The 14059-nt window shown below is 43.0% G+C and overlaps 1 protein-coding gene and 1 pseudogene across 1 annotated transcript; one reads left to right on the top strand and one right to left on the bottom strand.

The window, feature by feature from the left end:
- The first annotated feature begins 5781 nt into the window (after positions 1–5781).
- Positions 5782–6729, top strand: LOC127031331 (olfactory receptor 12D3-like). The gene has a single exon (XM_050918078.1). It carries the CDS (start codon positions 5788–5790, stop codon positions 6727–6729), a length of 942 nt encoding a protein of 313 aa, XP_050774035.1. The 5' UTR covers positions 5782–5787.
- Positions 6730–12783: 6054 nt separating this feature from the next.
- On the bottom strand, positions 12784–13774 carry LOC127030933 (olfactory receptor 6N1-like; annotated as a pseudogene).
- Positions 13775–14059: the final 285 nt, after the last annotated feature.

Raw genomic sequence — 14059 nt, 5'->3', positions numbered from 1 at the left:
CGCCTAATACTACTGTGATAATGAGGAGATTCCCAATCACTGTTACAAGGTAAATAACTAAACATGCCATGAAAAGGAAGATGTGCAGTTCATGGAGGTTACCAAATCCCAGCAGGATGAATTCTGTGATGACGATAGTAAGATTCTCCTGTGCACTACTGGCCATATTCACATCTAGAGAAAAGACAGAGAAAGGTAGTAAGGTAAAAAATGAATCAATATGCTTATTTTTAAAATCAGATCCAGGTTTAATAGTGGGAGGATTATGAGATTCCACCTCAAGAGAAAACCTGAGTTTGGTGCACTCAGATAAGGGGCAGCAGTGCAGTTAACCCCATGATCATGACAATAATGCAATAATGCAATCACTCCTGTAAACGTTTGCAAATCTGTTGTTATTCTTTTCACTTTCCAGTCACAGCCAGTCTGCACAATCATATTTACCTCCATCTGTCTTGGGAAGGCTGGGGATGTTTGCTGATAGGGAAGGGACTCTCAGGTGGTTCAAAAGGTTCTGGCCCAGAGGAACCATCAGAACAAAGCAAATGGATGCTCTCTGAGGAGAATGGATGTCTGTTCAGAGTGGGATGATGATAAAAAGGCTTCTTGTTGCAGACTCATCAAGCATTTCTGAACAATGTGAGCTCGCTTGCTGTTCCTGTTGAAACAGGCTGAAGTCCCTGATACTTTCGCAGTGGCCTGATTTTTTGTTTGTGTGTTTATTTATTTTTTTTTGTTTTCAGTCATTGTTATAATATGTCAGCTTGAAGGACAATTGCACCCAAACAGGTATGAGCTAAAAGTTCAGTCTTCGGAATTTACAAATGCAAATATGTGAGGTAGTACTGCTTCCTGAAATCAGTGACCGACTGACTGACTAGCTTGCTTGCTTTCTACATGACAGCAAAGATAAAACAAGTTGAGCTAGAGACATAGACGGTGCGGTGCAGAGGATGATAAAATCCCAGTCTAAGGGCTTCAGGGAGGTTAGTGCTGTGTATACAACTAAAAGAGTCTTTATGAAGTATTTTGATATGTGCAGTAGAACTGAGATTTTTTCAAATGAACTTAAAAGCGTTAGACACCTAAACCCCATTGACATTGAATTGGAGTTGGGAGCATAACTCCTTTAGGCTCCTATAATAAATCTATTATTATAATAATACTACCAGGATAAGATTCGGGGTCCTCTAATGCTGTGGAAGGTACAAATAAAAATCAGGGATGCCACAAGGGGCTTACAAATCTAAGTAAGAAAATTATCTGGGCGAATGACAATATTAAAGAGGTGAGCAAACTAAAGCCTGTGGGCCACATCCGGCCCACTGGATCATCCTGCCCAGTCCTTGAGCTCCCAGGTGGGGCGGCTAGCCCCCAGCCCCTCCCCTGTTCTCCCCCTCCCGCTCAGCCTCAGCTCACCACACCCCCAGTGCTCTCGGCATCAGGGCTGCGAGCTCCTGCAGGGGAGTGCGAAGACATGGCTGGCTCTGCCCGGGTGGCATGGTATGGGGGCAGGGAATGGGGGGTTGGATAAGGGGCAGCGGTTCTTGGAGGCAGTCAGGGGACAGGGAGCAGGGGTTGGATGGGGATGGGGGTCCCAGGAGGGAGCAGTCAGGGGACAAGGAGAGGGGGGATTGGATGGGTCAGGAGTTCTGAGAGGGATAGTCAGGAGGCAGGAAGTGGGGGAGACAGATAAGGGGCAGGGGCCAGGCTTTTTGGGAAGGCACAGGCTTCCCTATCCAGCCCTCCATACAGTTTTGCAACACTGATGTGGCCCTCAGGCCAAAAAGTTTTTCCACCCCTGCAGCATTACCTTAATGGTCAACCTAGCCCCCATGGTAATAAGGACAGTATAGGATCTGTAATAGAATGGGATGTTCTATCTAGTTTTGTTATTTATAGTGCCACCCATCAGCCTAGTAATTGAGCACCTTCCATTTAAAATCACTACTCATAGCTAAGTCCCCTCTGGACTTCAAGAGATCTCTGATATGTCTCCTTTTTCAGAGTCAGAGCTGGGCCTGGGCTAAACTGTTTGTTTTGTTTTGTCTGGAGATTTTGAGAGTTTATTAATTTCTTCTTCTCTTGCTCCTCCTCCTCCTCTTCTCTCTCTCTCTCTCTCACACACACTTGTTGGAGGTTTTAAAGGGGGAAGGAGGTTTCAGCATTTTGAAAGCCATTTTGATGTGGAAAGGCTATTTGAAGAGAATGGTATTGCAGCATTTCCTACAGCTGATTTCCTCAGGAGGGCTGTTGAATAATGACTGTCCTGCTCCGTTTTTATATAGCACTTTTCATCAGTAGGTCTCAGGTAGTTCTCAAAGAGTCACAAAGTTTAAGGCCAGAAGGGAACCACCAGGCCATACAATCTGACCTTCTGTAGATCAGACCACCAGCACCGCCCAGCAGCTGCACACTAAACCCAAAAACAAAAATTAGACCAAAATGTCACAGCCCACAGGAGACTAGACTATGTGCCACAGGCAAAAAATAGGAGGGACAGAAGTTTTCCAGTGACTGAGACCCCCACAAAGACAGGCCAATGTACCCTACATTGTTATCCCCATTATACAGACAGGGAAACTGAGGCACAAAGCAGGGATGTGGCTTGCTCAAAGTCAACCAGCAAGCTAATAGCATAGCTGGGAATAGAACACAGGGCTCCTGAGTCCCACTCTCACCACTGGGACTCATTGTTGAAGTTAGCAAAACCCACTGTTCAATGATGGGGTGGGAGGAATCACAATCAGATCCCACAGAAGCCCTGACCTATATCATGGAGAGGCCAGCTCAGCATGTGTGGGTAAAAATACGTTTGTCATGTAACCTGCTGGCCAGCCTGTGTGTTGCATGGAGTTCAGAGAGAATTTGGTGCAGCTTTGAACTCGAGCAGTAGAGGTTTGCAGCTCTGAACTTGTGAGGAATCCAGTTCAACCCTCTTGTCATGCCTGAGATGGGGGTCTGTCATGCTAGCTCTTTGTTATGGATCCAGGAAGGGAGCTTATATCAGGCATTCAGTCACCAATGGGAAATCTGTTCCTGTGAAGCAGGATGTGTGGGACACTCATAACATTCTCAGAACCTCGCCCCTGGGAATTACTCTTTTCTGGGCTGAGGCGATAACAACTGACCAGGGAAGTTTGACCTTCCTCCTGAGGCGCAGGTCCCTAAAGAAACCCTGCCCCTGTTTATGTCATGTGTCCAAACAAAGGAAAGCAGTGTCGTCTCACTCTCTCAGATCCCCCATTTCTGAGCCTCTCACTACTTTGCCACTCAGCAGAGAGGCAGGTGAGCTTTATGTGCGCTCTATGACAGTAGCAGCTGGGGTTGCAACCAAGACCAGGACCTCATTATGGTAGGCAATATACTTACACCTAGCATAAGCCAGCCCTTACATTGAAGAACAGTTTTAAAAGACAAGGGGGGTAGGGGAAACAGAGGCACAGAGTGGGACAGAGACTAGCCCATGATCACATAGCAGGTCAGTGGCAGAGATGAAAAGAGAACTCAAATTTTCTGATTAAAAGTCCAGTAATTGAGAGCAAACAAGACACTTCATGATCTGCATCATATGGATTCCGTGGTCTGGATGAACACTGGAATCCAGACTCTCAGGAGGAGGTGTTTTTTCAGTAGTTATGGATGAGTAACAAGGCACAGCTTTACCACAGGGCCTTCCCCCAGGAATGACACCAGAGAGAGTGAGCGAGAGAGAGAGAGAGAGCGAACCATGCTCAGAAATGTGGGATCTTCAAATGCATCTAGGGGAATTAGCCGAACCACTCTCACTGAATGTCAATAACTGAACATAGGAACATAAGAGCAGCAATACTGGGTCAGACTAAAGGTCCATCTAGCCCAGTATCTTCTGACAGTGGTCAATTCCAGGTGCTTCAGAGGGAATAAACGCAACAGGTAATCATCAAGTCATCCACTTCTGTTGCCCACTCCCAGCTTCTGGCAAAAAAAGGCAAGGGACATCATCCCTTCCCATCCTGACTAATAGCTATTGATGGACTTATCCCCCATGAACTTCTCTAGTTCTTTTTTGAACCCTGTTATAGTCTTGGCCTTCACAACATCCTCTGGCAAGGAGTTCCACAGGTTGACTGTGTGTTGTATGAAGGAATACTTCCTTTTGTTTGTTTTAAACCTCCTGCCCTGTTAATTTCATTTGGTGACTCCTGGTTCTTATGTTATGAAAAAGAGTAAATAACACTTCCTTATTTACTTTTTCCACACCAGTCATGATTTTATAGAACTGTATCATATCACCCCTTAATCGTCTCTTTTCCAAGCTGAAAAGTCCCAGTCTTATTACTCTCTTTATATATAAGCTGTTCGATTCCCCTAATCATTTTTGTTGCCCTTCTCTGAACCTTTCCCAATTCCACTATATCTTTTTTGAGATGGGGTGACCACATCTGCCTGCAGTATTCAAGATGTGGGCATACCCTGGATTTATATGGTGGTAATATGATATTTTCTGTCGTATTATATATCCCTTTTCTTATGATTGCCAACATTCTGGTCACTTTTTTGACTGCCACTGCACACTGAGTGGATGTTTTCAGAGAACTATCCACAATGACTCCGAGATCTCTCTTTTGAGTGGTAACAGCTAATGTAGACCCCATCATTTTATGTGTATAGTTGGGATTCTGTTTTCCAATGTGCATTACTTTGCATTTATCAACACTGAACTGCCCTAGATGTGTTAGAAAATCCCATCCTCAAAAAAACAGGTCACATTAACCTGCTTTGGGGAAGTGAGGACAGAAATTTTTTTGATTTGATATCTATGCCTTTGAATTGTGTCCGGTACATAATCAGCATGGTGATGAAGACATTTTTAAACACCATAGATGGTTGCTTGGTTGAATGAATATGTATGGCAGTACAGTATATGGCTACATGAATAAATAGATGGCTGCATGGAAGTGTATTTATCACGATAAATCGACAGATAAGGAGGGCAAGGTAACATCTTTTATTGGACCTACCTCTCTTTGAGGACGAGGCCAGCTACACACTGATCTATCAATCCTCATTCTCAGAGACAACCTGCACAACACTTTCAAAAGATGAGCCTGGGAGAATAAATTCATAACTCTGCTAGACATTAAAAATCCTGCACTGAACAGAGACAGTGAATATATGGCTTATTGCAACTATCTGTAAGCCACTAATAATCCCCCCATCCCCATCTGTCTTTCTTTTCCCTTTCTGTCCCTGCCTCCAGCAATGACTGGTGGGGTGTTAATTGGCCACTTCACTTTGAAAGGTCCCTTGAAATATTTGTTAATTATTTATTCTAAACAAATGTTTCCACCTCGTATTTAGCTGGGACACTCTGAGTACCTTTCCCAAACTCAAAAAAGATCTGTGTCAGCTCGAAAGCTTGTCTCTCTCGCCAACAGAAATTGGTTCAATAAAAGTTATCATCTCACCCACCTTGTCTCTTTAATATCCTGGGACAACCTGGCCATAGCAACACTGCATACAATAGATAGATAGATAGATCTATCTATCTATCTATCTGCAAAGTGGAGATGATCTGACACAGAGATGCAGGGAGTTTCAGGGCTCATGTTACCCAGGGAGGAAATCTGCTCAAAGGAATGCTAGCAAAACTGCTGAAATGTCCAGAGCTGCAAAGAGGGATAGGATGTTCATTTTTCATTAATGTATCCAAGAAATGGGCATCCAAATATCTAAGGCCCATTGAGAACCTCAGCCTCCAGTTCATATGCCTCTTTTTTTCTTTTTGTTTCTCCCCCCGCAGTGATGGAGAACAGGACGGAGGTGAGCGAATTCATCCTCCTGGGCCTGACCAATCTCCAGGGGTTGGAGCACTTTTTCTTCACACTCTTCCTGCTTCTCTATGTGGCCAGCATGGTGGGAAATGGGGCCATGGTAACCATGGCACTGATAGAGCCCCAGCTTCACACCCCCATGTACTTTTTCCTAGGGAATCTCTCCTGCCTGGATATCTGCTATTCCACAGTCACTGTGCCCAAGATGCTGGCCGGCTTCCTCTTGGAGCAGCAGACAATCTCATTTGCAGGCTGCATGGCCCAGCTCCACTTCTTCCACTTCCTGGGTAGCAGTGAGGCTGTGCTGCTGGCTGTCATGGCCTATGACCGCTACGTAGCCATCTGCAACGCACTGCGCTACAGGCTGGTTATGAGCCCATGGGCCTGCTTGCTTCTGGCAACAGCCAGCTGGGTCACCGGCTTCCTGCACGCCCTGATGCACACAGTCATGACCTCCCAGCTGCACTTCTGTGGCCCCAGATGTGTTCCCCACTTCTTCTGTGACATCAAGCCCCTGCTGAGCCTGGCCTGCGGCAGCACCCACCTCAACCTGACCGTGCTCAACATCGTCACTGGGGGCATTGTAGTCATCCCCTTTATTCTCACGCTCCTCTCTTACCTCTACATCATCTCCTTCCTGCTCCTGAAGGTCCAGTCATGGGAAAGCAGGAGAAAGGCCTTTTCCACATGCGCCTCCCACCTATCTGTGGTGTCTCTATTCTATGGGGCGGCCATCTTGACCTATGTGCCCCCTTCCTCCAGGGAATCTCCTGAATGGGACATGATGATTGTTCTCCTTTACAGTGTGGTCACTCCTGTCCTGAACCCCGTGATCTACACCCTGAGGAACAAGGAGGTGCAGTCTGCCATGAGGAAAAACCTGCACAGAAAACTCTTCCCAGACAGGATATGAATAAAGGGAATGTTTTGTCTCTACCTCTGCTCTTCATGAGGACTGTGGGGGCTGGAATATGGTGAAGGCATCACTTGGGGGTGAGTAATATAAGGAAGGGACCATAAGTCTGTGGGCATTGGGGTGCATAGCGAAGGGACCATTTCATCTTTATACATGAGACACTAGGGATTGTAATGCAGGAACCATTTTGCACTGGCAATGTGAATATCGTGCATTGGTCAATACAGTTCAGGGCCATTGTCCATTGGATGCAGGGAATATAGCATAGGGACTATTGGGAGGAAATAGAGTGTAGGGACAAAGCAATGATCTGTCAAAGACCTGGATGACTCTTTGTTTCTTCCTCTAGCCTGAAGAACAGGTTAGATTAAATTTATCCAGTTCTCTCTAGGACCCTTGTCCATCTCTTCCCTTGTCCTCTCTCCACTCTCGTCTGATGCCCTGCACTGAGTACTTGAGGAAGGAAACATAGAAGATTTCTGTGCTCATGCTATGCTCTTAGGGACTACCACATCCACCATATATGCCAGCATAAGACTTGCAGTAAGTTTTCATTGGTGCTGACTGGAATACAAGAATTTCATTTGGAAAAAAAATCAAAGTTTTGACATTTGCTTTCATATCTCATTAGAACAAAACGGAGACTTCTAAATGTTTTCTCACCATAGAATCATAGAATCATAGAATATCAGGGTTGGAAGGGACCTCAGGAGGTCATCTAGGCCAACTCCCTGCTCAAAGCCGGACCAATTCCCAACTAAATCATCCCAGCCAAGGTTTTGTCAAGCCTGACCTTAAAAACCTCTAAGGAAGGAGATTCCACCACCTCACTAGGTAACCCCTTCCAGTGCTTCACCACTCTCTGAGTGAAAACGTTTTTCCTAATATCCAATCTAAACCTCTCCCACTGCAACTTGAGACCATTACTCCTTGTTCAGTCATCTGATACCACTGAGAACAGTCTAGATCCATCCTCTTTGGAAACCCCTTTCAGGTAGTTGAAAGCAGCTATCAAATGCTTCCTCATTCTTTTCTTCTGCAGACTAAACAATCCCAGTTCCCTCAGCCTCTCCTCATAAGTCATGTGCTTCAGCCCTCCTAACAATTTTGTTGCCCTCCACTGGACTCTTTCCAATTTTTCCACATCCTTCAGGTAGTGGGGGGCCCAAAACTGGACACAGTACTCCAGATGAGGCCTCACCAATGTCGAATAGAGGGCAATGATCACGTCCCTTAATCTGCTAGCAATGCCCCTACTTATACAGCCCAAAATGTCATTAGCCTTCTTGGCAACAAGGGCACACTGTTGACTCATATCCGGCTTCTTGTCTACTGTAACCCCTAGGTCCTTTTCTGCAGAACTGCTTCCTAGCCATTCGGTCCCTAGTCTGTAACAGTGAATGGGATTCTTCCGTCCTAAGTGCAGGACTCTGCACTTGTCCTTGCTGAACCTCATCAGTTTTCTTTTGGTTCAGTCCTCTAATTTGTCTAGGTCCCTCTGTTTCCTATCCTTACCCTCCAGTGTATCTACCACTCCTCCAAGTTTAGTGTCATCTGCAAACTTGCTGAGGGTGTAGTCCACGCCTTCCTCCAGATCATTAATGAAGATATTGAACCAAACCGGGCCCAGGACCGACCCTTGGGGCACTCCACTTGAAACCGGCTGCCAACTAGACATGGTGCCATTGATCACTACCTGTTGAGCCCTACGATCTAGCCAGCTTTCTATCCACCTTATAGTCTAATCATCCAGCCCATACTTCTTTAACTTGCTGGCATGAATACTGTAGGAAATCATATCACTGCTTCCCTTCATCCACAGACCCAGTTATCTCCTCACTGAAGGCAATTAGGTTAGTCAGGCATGACGTGCCCTTGGTGAATCCATGCTGACTGTTCCTGATCACTTTCCTCTCCTCTAAGTACTTCAGAATTGATTCCTTGAGGACCTACTCCAAGATTTTTTCAGGGACTGAGGTGAGGCTGACTGGCCTGTAGTTCCCCGGATCCTCCTTCTTCCCTTTTTTAAATATGGGCACTACAGTAGCCTTTTTCCAGTCATCCAGAACCTTTTTTCCAGTCAACCAGAGAGAGAGAGAGAGATCCTAGACAAAATGATGGAAAAACTAATATTGGATTCAACTGATAAAGAATTGAATGATGGAAATAATTAATGCCCATCATGTGGCTTTATGCACAATAAATCTTGACAAAGAAACTTGATTTAGTTCTTTGAAGAGATTATAAATTTGATTGGTAAAGGTACTGCATAGATGTAACAGACTTTGGTACTGCATTTAACTTAGTATGACACAACATTATGATATAAAATGAGCACTATATAATATAAATAAAGCACACATTGTTTAAAAAAAAACTGGCATGCTGATAGATCTCAAAAATTAGTTGCTGGTGTGAATTATCATGGAATGGAGGTGTTTTAAGTGGGGTACTACATAGATCAGTACTAGCCCCAATGCTGTTCAACATTTGTACCAATGAGCTGGAATTCAATATGAAATCTCTGCTGGTCCATGATCTGTGGATGAAACAAAGTTTGGTGAAGTGGTGTGAGCCAGACCCATTCAAACAAAATATATTTTAACACAGCCAAATGCAAAGTTACACATATAGGAACAAGGAACACAGGTCAGACCTACAGAATGGGAGACTGAATCCTGCAAAGCAGTATGCTACCTACAAGCAAAATGCCGAAAAGGATCTAGGAGTCATAGTGTGCAAGCAACTCAGCATGAGCTCCTAGTGTCATGCTGTGGCAAGAAAGGCTAATGTGATCCTTGGAAGTATAAACAGGAAAGCTGATTTTACCTCTGTATACCACATTGGTCAGACTGATTCTGGAGTATGGTATAGAGTTCTCTTGCCAAAAACTTTTAAAGGATATTGAAAAATTGGGGAAGGTGCACAAAAGTGACTGGATGGCTAGATAATATTCCTATAAAAGCTCATTAGGTTTAGCTTATCCAAAAGAACTTTGAGAGGTGATTTGGGCAACATTTATAGGTACCTTCATGGGGAGAAAATACAGAGTAGTAAAACATGAGAAAGGCAAAACAAGAACCAATGACTGGAAGGTGAAGCCAGACAAATTCACATTATAAATAAGGCACAGATTTTAACAGTGAGGGTGATTAACCATTAGAATAAACTACCAAGGGAAGTGATGGATTCTTCATCTCTTGCTGGCTTCAGATCATTGCTGGATGTGTTGCTGGAAGATATGCTTTGGACAAAAGGAAAAGTTATTCTTAATCAATTAAAAGTTATTAGGCTAAGTAATGCACTTTGCTCCATTTAGCCAAGGTCAGACCCATATTGCTTGTGCATATGGCACAACTGTTACAAACTAGCTGACTAGATCTGGTTTGAAATGGGAGTTTTTGTTCTCCTAGAGACACTGCTGGCCACAGATGATGAGCCCACCAACCTGATAGGGGCACAAAGGCAAACTGACTTGCCCATGGAAGGAACAGGAAGAGAACCCAGCTGTTCTAAGCCACACTCTTGTTTCCTCTCCACTCTACTGTACCACAGCATTCCCCCCCCCAAATGTATGTATTTTATATTCTTTACTCATTTCAGTGGCTATTAACTGGTACCCAGTTATCTTGGTCCAGAACTTCAGCTGCTGGAAGCTAATGTAGCTCCAGGCTGGGATTTTCAAAGGAGCTTAAAGAATCCAATGAAATATTTGCATCTAATTTCCTCTTTTGAAAATTCCAATCCATATAGACTTGTGAAAGATCAAACAGTCATGTACTAGAGCCACAAGATGGAAGTAGAAATCTTTGCCTAGTGCTTTATCCCCTAAAACAGTCTTCTTCCTAGACAGATACATAAGTGGTCTTATCTTTTAAAAATGCAACATATTAGAATAAATGGCAGTTAAGTGTCTGGACATATTTGGAAATCCACCTAGACACTCACCTGCATCTTTAGAACCTTTAATAATTTGGCACTTAGGAATCTAATCAATTTCAAAATCATTGCGACTTAGGAATTCACATCTTTTAAATACTTTAGAAATATCCTGGCACTTTAGAAATGCAGAATTAAGCATATTACAATTATTGAGAGCTAGCCACTGAGGCAAATTTGAAAACACACGTAGACACCTATATTCATCTTTAGAAATTTTTAAAATTCTGGCCTGTGGGAATCTAACTAACTTTGTAAGTTATTAGGATTTATGAAGTCAAGGGTACAACTACACAGCAATACAAATCCTCGCTGGGTCTCAGAGCCAGGACTCCAGCCAGAGTCCTAATATCCAAACTGCAATTTTATACCCTTGTATATTCCACAAACATGAGTGAGCTGACCTGGGCCAGCTACTGGCATTTTATTGCAGCGCAGACATACCCTAACTCATGTGCGTGCTTTTGAAAGATCATGGCTCTTTCCAAATCCAGAATGAAATAGTAATATCTCATCCTATCTTTATTTTTTTTTTCACTTAACATTGAAATGATCTTTAGGATAAAGAGATGTTTCACCAGAAATCATCCATGTCAAGTAATTATTATGTTTCAACATTCAGGAATCAATTTAGGATCATTCACACCACTAATCACTGCATAACACAAATAACATAGAACAATTATGAAGATCTGTTCAATCATGCCAAATATTAAATTATTTAGGAAGCCCTGACACCAAGGTGAGAGACAGCATACTTTAACCACCAGAAGCCACTCAAAGGCATCCCAGACCAGTATGATATGAAATGTAGCATTTTCCCTGCTTAGAAAAGAGATGAAACATGTAGCTAAAATCTTGAATTCCACTGTGTGGAATGTAGCGCACATGAGACTTACGATTCTAGTTGGGGTGGTAAGTGTCAACTCTAATCAACTAAGAATGCAGCTATCCCAAAACTTAGCATCTCTTCATGTTTCCCAAGGAAACTCCCATTAGCATGAGTTAAGGGCAACCTAAATGCTAACTGCCTTGCTAGTTGTGACGGGGGCCCCAGGGGAGACAACTGAGGTCACTCAATTAGGATGAACTGCAAATAATGGAGTAGACAATCCCCAAAGCTGGTGGATATTCCAATGCTTAGATTTACCAAGCCAGCACAAAACAGCTTCTATTATACCTCACTGGTTACCCAGAAGCCAACAACACAGTTCCCTTGAAGTGACCCAGCCTCAGGCCTCCACCCAGACATTCAAGTCAAATATGATGAGGATTACTGAAAATGTTTTTCATCATATAAAAAAGTTCTACCAATCCCATGGGATCAGACACATTACCTCCCAGGTTAATAAACATTCCAGATCTCACTCAAATACATGCTTACAGCCAATTCTTATTAACTAAACTAAAATTTATTAAAAAAAGAAAAATTAGATTGAGAACATTGACAAAAAGATCAGTATACGTACAGATATGAGCATAATTCGTGAGGTTCAGATTCATAGCAGAGATGGTGAGCTTCGTAGTTGCAAAGTGTTATTTCAGAAATAGTTCATAGGTTTACATTCAGGGTGGTCCACTCAGGACTGGGATCTCAGTCCTTATGGCTAAGGCTTTCTCTGCATGAAGTCTCAAGCAGATCTGAGACATAAAAGGATTGGGATCCAAACATTTTTATACAGTTTCAGTCCTTGTGACAGCTCAGAGTCCTTCATGAACAATAGGCACTCATGAGGGCTTTGACGGTGACCTATTTCTTAAACATCACTAGTAATTATCCACACATAAAGCAATTGCCTATTTTCCACCAGTCACAGATGATTTGATATACATTTCAAACAAATATTAATACAGTGATATCCTATGTTTAGAGTTTATTTAAATGTTAAGATGTCCTTTTGATCTGAGAATTAACAGAATACAACATAGACAGGGAGTGTTTGATTACATTGTTGACCTTTAACGATATATATGTAAATACACAAAAACACAGACATTTTCAACCCATATGTCTTTAAGGGTTGGATTTGAGTTATTTATCCTTCAGGATGCTTAACTCTTCCTGGTCATGCATCACACTAGGTATGACAGATTGATTAATTCCCATATCAATCACTCTTCCTGAATTGCTGAGAGCACCATACATTTATTGAAGACTTTTCCCAGGGCCTCCTTGACCTCTTTGTTTCTCAGGCTGTAAATGAGAGGATTGGCCATGGGAGTTAGGACAGTGTAGAAGACAGAGAAGACTTTATTGAGGTCTGTTAGTGTGTCAGTGTCTGGAAACACATAGACAATTATTAGTGTCCCATAGTAGATTGTAACCACAAGCAAGTGAGAGGAGCAGGTGGAAAATGCCTTTCTTCTCCCACTGGTAGATGGGATTCTCAGGATGGTGGAGATGATGGAAACATAGGATGCCAAGGTTAATAGAAATGGGAGCAGGGTGTCTATAGAAGAGAATATAAAGGTTACCAGTGTGATTAGGCTGGTGTCACTACAGGAAAGTTTAATAACTGGAGTGAAATCACAAAGGAAATGGTCAATTTCATTGGGGCCACAAAAATGCAATTGTGACATTAAATATATTACTACGTCAGTTGCCAGAAATGAACTCATCCAGGATACAGCTGCTAACTGAAGGCAGATTCTGCCATTCATAAGAGCTGTGTAATGTAGTGGTTTGCATATTGCTAAATAGCGGTCATAGGACATCATGGACAAGAGAGAACATTCAACTGCCACCAGAAAACCAAAGAAATAAAATTGAGTGATGCAGCCACTAACAGAAATGGTTCTGTCCCCAGTCAGGAGACCGGAGAGCAGTCTGGGCAGGACTATGGTGCTGTAGCAGGTCTCCAAGCAGGACAAGTTCCCCAGAAAGAAGTATGGGGGTGTGAAGGTGCTGATCAACCACAATTAGTACAACAATGAGAATGTTCCCAGCCACAGTAACAGTATAGATCACTAGAAACAGCAGGAAGAGAAGAATCTGCATTTCACGGAGATTCCCAAATCCAAGGAGGATGAACTCTGTGATATATGTTTCATTTTCCCCTTCTCTTTTCTCCAAGAGCTGTCTGCAAATTCCACCTTCCTCCATTTTCCATGAGAATTATCTGGTGATAGATAAAATAATGAGCCTTGAAAGAGCTTGCAGTACAATTGAACTTGGTACATTTCCCACCATTTGATTCTGGAAAAGTTCAAAGTGCAAACGGAGGGCATATTTATAAACTTTCACACTTCCAAGACATTGCTTTAATCTCAGATTTTACACAAGGCTTTGGAATAGATTCCCCACTTGACACATCCAAAGTGCACTACTCTATTAATTTATCACTCTTCTGTTCCCAACTTCTTTCATTCATAGATGCATCATGTGACA

This window comes from Gopherus flavomarginatus, chromosome 11 (assembly GCF_025201925.1).
Source record: "Gopherus flavomarginatus isolate rGopFla2 chromosome 11, rGopFla2.mat.asm, whole genome shotgun sequence".
In the NCBI taxonomy this organism is placed as follows: domain Eukaryota; kingdom Metazoa; phylum Chordata; order Testudines; family Testudinidae; genus Gopherus; species Gopherus flavomarginatus.
Note: the sequence above shows the minus strand (reverse complement) of the source record. Positions and strands in the feature narration are given on the sequence as shown.